This window comes from Hordeum vulgare, chromosome 4H (assembly GCF_904849725.1).
Source record: "Hordeum vulgare subsp. vulgare chromosome 4H, MorexV3_pseudomolecules_assembly, whole genome shotgun sequence".
NCBI lineage: Eukaryota > Viridiplantae > Streptophyta > Magnoliopsida > Poales > Poaceae > Hordeum > Hordeum vulgare.
Genome location: NC_058521.1, coordinates 68,244,947 through 68,251,948, shown reverse-complemented (window position 1 = coordinate 68,251,948; position 7,002 = coordinate 68,244,947). Strand labels below are relative to the sequence as shown.

At 52.0% G+C, this 7,002-nt stretch overlaps 1 protein-coding gene across 1 annotated transcript; it reads right to left on the bottom strand.

Moving 5' to 3' along the window:
• Positions 1–1,850: 1,850 nt before the first annotated feature.
• On the bottom strand, positions 1,851–6,608 carry LOC123450281 (histone deacetylase 1-like). Its single transcript, XM_045127615.1, has 3 exons — positions 5,592–6,608; positions 5,306–5,493; positions 1,851–2,001 (listed from the first exon to the last, which is right to left on the bottom strand). The coding sequence occupies exons 1-3, from the start codon at positions 6,606–6,608 to the stop codon at positions 1,851–1,853; spliced, it is 1,356 nt and encodes a 451-aa protein (XP_044983550.1).
• Positions 6,609–7,002: the final 394 nt, after the last annotated feature.

Below are 7,002 nucleotides of genomic sequence, written 5' to 3'. Positions count from 1 at the left end.
GTGCAACAAAGTGAAAGTGTAGAGCTAAAAATATGAAGTGAGGTAGACCCGGGGGCCATAGTGTTCACTAGAGGCTTCTCTCATGATAGCAAGTATTACGGTGGGTGAACGAATTACTGTCGAGCAATTGATAGAACCGCGCAAAGTCATGATGATATCTAAGACAATGATCATACATATAGGCATCACGTCCGAGACAAGTAGACCGATATTGTCTGCATCTACTACTATTACTCCACACATCGACTGTTATCCAGCATGCATCTAGTGTATTGAGTTCATAACAAACAGAGTAACGCCTTAAAAAAGATGACATGATGTAGAGGTATAAATTCATGCAATAGATATAAACCCCATCTTTTTACCCTTGATGTCAACAACACGATGCGTGCCTCGCTACCCCTTCTGTCACTGGTTGAGGACACCGCACGGTATGAACCCAAAACCAAGCACTTCTGCCATTGCAAGAATTGTAGATCAAGTTGGCCAAACGAAACCCACAACTCGAAGAGAATTACAAGGATACGAAATCATGCATATAAGAGATCAGAGGAAACTCAAATAATAATCATAGATAATCTGATCATAAATCCATAATTCATCGGATCTCGACAAACACACCGCAAAAGAAGATTACATCGGATAGATCTCCATGAAGATCATGGAGAACTTTGAATTGAAGATCCAAGAGAGAGAAGAAGCCATCTAGCTACTAGCTATGGACCCGAAGGTCTGTGGTGAACTACTCACGCATCATCGGAGAGGCAATGGTGTTGATGAAGAAGCCCTCCGTGTCTGAATCCCCCCTCCGGCAGGGCACCAGAACGTGTCCCAGATGGGATCTTGCGGAGACAGAAGCTTGCGGCGGCGGAAAAGTATTTTCGTGGCTCTCTCCCGTGGTTTCAGATTTTTAGGGAATTTATAGGCGGAAGAAGTAGGGCAAAGGAGCCATCCACAAGCCTACTAGGCGCCCCCCGGGACGCGCCTAGGGGCTTGTGGCCTCCCCCGGAGTCCTTTGCGTTGGTTCTCAAGTTCCGTGCGTATCTTATGTTACGGAAAAAATCATTCCAAAGATTTTATTCCGTTTCGACTCCGTTTAATATTCTTCTTTGAAAAGGGTCAAAAACACGGAAAAAACAGGAACTGGCACTTGGCACTCAGTTAATAGTTTAGTCCCAAAAAAGATATAAAATGCATACAAAACATCCAAAGTTGACAAGATAATAGCATGGAACCATGAAAAACTATAGATACGTTGGAGACGTATCAGGGACGTACCATTGACCTTTGTCGACTGCGTCCAGCCAAGACGGCACAGTGACGAGCATGCCCCCGTCCACTCCATTACCTGCCCCCGCGTGGGCAACAGTGTAGCCGACCGTACGATGACCGAAGCCGGCTACGCAAGGCGATGCGCATAACGCGGCGCACGCCACTACATAACAAGCATGAACCAATGGCGACGCCCGGTCTACTGGCCCCAACTCCATACGGGACCCAGCAACCGGCGGACCCCCACTTGCGACAAGACTTCTCCAGCCGGTGGGCCCCTTGGCCCGCTCCAGAGGCTGCCAGTCGGGTCCCACCCGGTACCTTCTATTCCTATTGTAAGCCAGGGGTTGGCCTATAAAACCCCCTGCCCCACCCCATGCAGGGGTCAGCTGATCATACACACACACATACGAGAGGGGAAAGGAGAGCTCTCAACTCCTTCTTCTTCCTCCAGCATACAGCTCTAGGAGCACATGGTATCCCCGATCGGATCATCAACTAACTCAAGAAGGACTAGGGGTGTTAACTCCCACGGGGGAGGGGGGCAAACCCGGTGTACTTCGTGTGTCTCGCATCGCTCATTCACCATCCCGTTTCCGGAGCCCGACGGTGTCCTTTCGGTCCCAACCATGTTTGATTAGCCACCCCTTGGCATCTTTCGTGAGAAAACGACGATAGTTGGCGCCCACCGTGGGGCCGTCCACGGCGCCTGCTGTCGTGGGAATGAACCTGATAGTAGAGGTGTAGGATACGAAAGGGGAGGGCAGAGTCCTCGCTACGACAAGCTTGTACACAAGATGTATGAGTTCAGGCCCCTCTCATGGAGGTAACATCCCTACGTCTTAGTGCTCTAGAGCTTTGTTTCGAGTCGAATATGTGTGTTACAGGGGGGTGCGACCCTTGTGTCAGAGGGGAGGGGTGGCTTATATAGAGTGTGCTGCCCCTCATTAATACCAGGCAACCAAGGGTTCGATCAGTGGAGTTTAAAGGCGTACGTTACTCATAACGTACGTAATTAATGTTACATACGACGACCAGCCGAATGCTCGCCTGTTGGCCTCTCTGGAGTGGCTTCTGGTCTACTGCATCGACTGGCTTCTGGCTGTTCTGAGTGGAAGTTGATTGTCGAGTGAAGGGGGAAATATACTCCGAGTGATTGTTTACCGAGTTATTCAGACGCCATGGTTATCCAGTCGGAGTCCTCCTTATAGTATTCAAGTCTTTAATGAGGCGTCCTTAGGTGGGACATGTAGGTCAGGCCTATGGCCCTACCCTAGGTACATATCCCCATCATTAGCCCCCGAATGGATCGGGGTTCGAGTGAGGAAGAGTCGATGTAAATTTCGTCGAGGCATACAGCTCTGGAACGTGCTCCGAGGCTTAGTAGAATTGTGCGTCGATGGAAGTCTTCGTCATTCACCCTGATCGTTTCTGCTGTGAAGTAAATCTGAGTGAATTTAAGCATTGCGGTTGATCCGAGTGACTAACAGAATCTTGGGATGTGATGGATCACTTCGTCAGGTCCGGATTTCACGGGATTCGAAATTTTGGTTAGCGCGAGCTGCGCGGTGATGGCGTAGCAACCACGGCAAGTGGGATAACGATGCCTCGATTATCGCACTACCCTTATCGCCACGTATCGCGCCTCCTCTGTTATCGGGATATACAGAGATACGGCGGGCCCACCAGTCAGTGCCTCACTCGGACTGTTATAAATCCGACCGGCGCCAGGGTTGGAGCAGTGTCTTTTCTTGATTCTTCTCTGTTTCCTCTCCATCTCCGCCCCGCGGGTGTAGCTTAGATCTGCCTCTGCCGCCGCTGAGATGACGAAATGCCAAACGGGCAAGCTTGAGGGCGCCAAGAAGGGCGAAAAGTCGAAGAAGTCAGGCGGCCGATCTGCGCTGCCGCCAGGGTCGATCCAGGGAGATTGTCTCTCATCAACGTCCGGAAGGAGGATGTTCTGGAGCTCGTCGAACACGGGATGATAGCTGAGAAGTCGTGGAGGCTACCTGAAGGGGAGGTCGAGCCGGAGCCACGTGAAGGAGAACGGGTCCTCCTCCTTACTTACATCGAGCGAGGTTTCTCTTTGCCCCCTCATCATTTCATCTGCGGTTTTATGAATTACTTTGGTGCACAACTTCATCACTTCCTCCCAATTCCATCGCATACCTTGCCGCATTCGTAACGTTGTGCGAATGCTTTTTGGGTTGTCCCCCTCATTCGGTACTGTTTAAACACATCTTCACCGTGCGCTCTCAATCAGTGAAGATAGCTAATCCGAGTGATAGTAGAACTCATGTCATTCACTTGTGTGGTGGTCTGGCGATTCAGAAGAGGAGTAAAAGTACGTATCCTCAGATGACCCTTCCCGAGTCAGTCCGAAACTGGCAGTCGACTTGGTTTTACTGTAATGATATCGCATCTCCAAATATGTCGTCTGGCCTTCCCTCATTCACTTTAGAGCAACCAACTACTCCAAGCCGAGCACGCTTAACCTGGGAGTTTTTGTTCAAATGGGCTCGCGGAAAAGAAGGAATTCCTTATTGATATGAGTACTCTATCATCCCTAATAAGCCAGACTATCACAAGATTGAACCCATTACCGAGCACCTCTTCCCATTCTAAGAAGATCTAATCTAGTTGGCCAAACCAAACCAACTAAATCATGCATAAAAGGGATCAACAAAGAACTCAAATAAAACAAGGATAGATCTGATCATAAACTCATAATTCATCGGACCCAACAAACACACCGCACAAAGTCATTACATCGAATGGATCTTCACGAAGATCATGGTTTGGTTTGGCTTGGCGAGAGAGAGAGAGAGAGAGAGAGAGAGAGAGAGAGAGAGAGAGAGGAAGGAGGGACAGAGGGAGGGAGGTGGAGAGAGAGAGAGAGAGAGAAAGAGAGAGAGAGAGAGATAATGTATTAGCTCCAAGAAGTGAAATCTGAGAAGCTAACACAACATGTAGTGCAAAAAAGTGAAGAGGGGTAAGCACACCTTCACCAAACCAAGAAGAAGAGAGTGCACCATATTTACAGAGAACTGCCCATGCCAAAAAAACAAATTCATTTTGCTCACCCTTGAAATAGAAAAATCCTATCGCTATGCTACGAGTGACTCCCCCTCTGTCGTACACAGGCTGGCCGAACTGGGTTGGTTCCATTCGGCCAGTTATGGAGCTATAAGGTAGGCCGGTAAGGATGGCAACCCATGGTGGCGATGGAGAAGCTTAGCAACGCTGCCGAACGAAATCCCTTCGCTACGTGGAGCAAGAAGCTGCCCTAGGAAGCTGGATTCGAGGGGGGGGGGGGGGGTTGTGGAGTCGGGAGGAGTTCTGAACACGCCCTAAGTCGACAAGGACAGCAATAAATTGGAACTCAAAGGAGGACAAGACGGGGGCGGAGGTGTATGTATGGGAGGACCACAATTTGATGGGGTGGTGTCATTAGACGTGCTATAACAACAAAAAGTGCATTTATTTGCAGCTCGCAATTCGAGGTATTTCATTCAGAATTTTTTCACACATATACTTTACATCCTTGCATACAAGTGCATTTATTTTCAGAATTTTTGAAAACTGAAATTTGTAAATTATAAAATTTTCAAAATAAAAGGTTCCCTGAAGCTCGGTTTTCAAAATGTCCTACTCAACTTATTTTAAAGTCGGGCAGATGACTTTTCTATGGAAAAAAAACAGTAGAGCTCAGCAGATAGATGACACAAATTAATAAAAAATTGAAAGAGATACTGTACTAAGTTGATGAGTCTAGCAAAATGCTACTAGATGGTTGAGACATGGTGTGGAGGCGCAGTGTCAAAGCATGCACGACGACGATAGTCTTTGCTGCTTCCGCCCCAATTCTATGAAAAACTCGTGGAGGTCCGCGTCGTCGCACAGCCGGTGCAGCCTCTCCATTGGGTCTTCTTCTTCTTCTTCTTCTTCCTCTTCTTCTTCTTCATCGTCGTCGACGTCCATGCCTTGGGCCGCCGCCTCGCGTGGCTCGTGGAACTGTATGTTCGGTGCGCACCTGATCGCCGAGAGGTGCTCCAGGGCTTTCACCCTAATGGCGTCTGCCTCCTTCTTGTCCCCGTCTCTGGGGCTACGGCGCGCCTTCGTGCGATACTGGAGCATGTAACCCTGGCCCCTGTAGTAGTGCTCGTATGGATGGTGTGGAATCTCGTTGGGGATCTCTTCCCTGCCCACGGCGACCGCCGTCTGCGTGCAACGGATGCAACACATTAGAGCTCGCTAGTGTTACTTTGATCAATCACGAGTGAGGGTGTTGATGACTTAATGTAAGTATAAGTACGTACCTCGTAGCACCAGCAGGAGGCGACGTGGTTGATGGTGTAGCCGCCGCCGCCGAGGAGGAGCAGCGGCGCGTCGAACCCCCGCAGGTACCTCACGCACTCCGCGTGGCCGCCCACCGACAGGTCGAGCCCGGCGAGCCTGTCGCCGGAGAGCGAGTCGGCGCCGCACTGCAGCACCACGGCCTCCGGCTGGAACACCTGCATGGCCCTGCCCACGATCGGCTTGAACAGCTCGTGGTACCCCTGGTCGTCCATGCCCGCCTTGAGCGGCACGTTCAGGGCGTGGTACAACCCGGCCCCCTTGCCGACGTCGTCGACGCTCCCGGTGCCGGGGAAGAACCCGCCTGCGTACTGGTGAAACGACAGCGTCATCACCTGATCCGAGTCCGCGAAGGCCTCCTCCACGCCGTCCCCGTGGTGCGCGTCGATGTCCACGTACAGCACGCGCCGGAACCGGGCGAGGAGCTGCTTGATGGCGAGAACGATATCGTTCACGTAGCAGAAGCCGCTGGCTTGGCCCCGGCACGCGTGGTGCATGCCGCCGGACCAGTTGATGGCGACGTCGTGATCGCCGCCGCAGAGCGCGCGCGCCGCGGCCAGCGACCCGCCGGCGTAGCCCTGGCAGTACCCGAGGAGGCCGTCGATGACGGGGTTGTCGTTCGGGTACGAACCGTCGGGGCGGCGCACGGGGCCGAGGCCGTGCTCCTTGGCCGCCCGCCGGAGGGCGACGTCGTTGGTGTAGCCGGCGGGGGTGAGGTCGCCGAGGAGGTGGACGTATTTCTGGTCGTGGAACGCGAGGAGCTCCTCCGGCCTGGCCGGCCTAATGCGGAGGCGGGTCATGTCGTTGAGCAGGCCGTAGGAGGCGATGAGGGCGTGGGTCATGGCGACGCGGCGGGGCACCATGGCGTGTCCCTCGCCGTAGTCGACGTTGGAGATGTCCGCGTCGTAGTAGTAGCACACGCGACGCTTCCGGCCGTCGGCGCACGACGGCGACGGCAGCGAGTTCGTGCCCATATCCATTTTTCGAGAAAGCGAGAGAGATCGTGATTTTTCGATCTTGACGACGAACGAAATGCGTGGCGCAAGAAGGCAGCACGCGCGTACGTATATGTAGAGCGAGCCGCACATAGTCCGAGCTGGAGTCGGTCGTGGTCTCGAAGACGAGTCGGAACTGGAGCCAACGATGAGCAACCAAGCCAACAACCTTTTTTCCTCTGCCGAGCGTACACTTCATGGTTTTTTTTTATAGTTATTTTCGTGTTTTTTCTTTCGGGAAGTTACCTGGCCGTGTTGTTATGGCAAATCTTTTAGGGCACCACTAGGGATCAGACTACTGATCTCTAACAGTATATCAGGCCACTGGACAGACTTGCAAGGCGTGATTATGTGCCCAACGTATGACCCACTTTCCCTC

What these genes read in the sequence shown, in the direction of transcription:
- LOC123450281 (XM_045127615.1), bottom strand. Translation starts at nt 6,608, where the DNA reads ATGGATATGGGCACGAACTCGCTGCCGTCGCCGTCGTGCGCCGACGGC. An exon ending in CCTCCTGCTGGTGCTACGAG is followed by an intron (nt 5,494 to 5,591) that starts GTACGTACTTAT and finishes CGTTGCACGCAG; the next exon opens with ACGGCGGTCGCCGTGGGCAG. An exon ending in GAGCACCTCTCGGCGATCAG is followed by an intron (nt 2,002 to 5,305) that starts GTGCGCACCGAA and finishes CTCTACTATCAG; the next exon opens with GTTCATTCCCACGACAGCAG.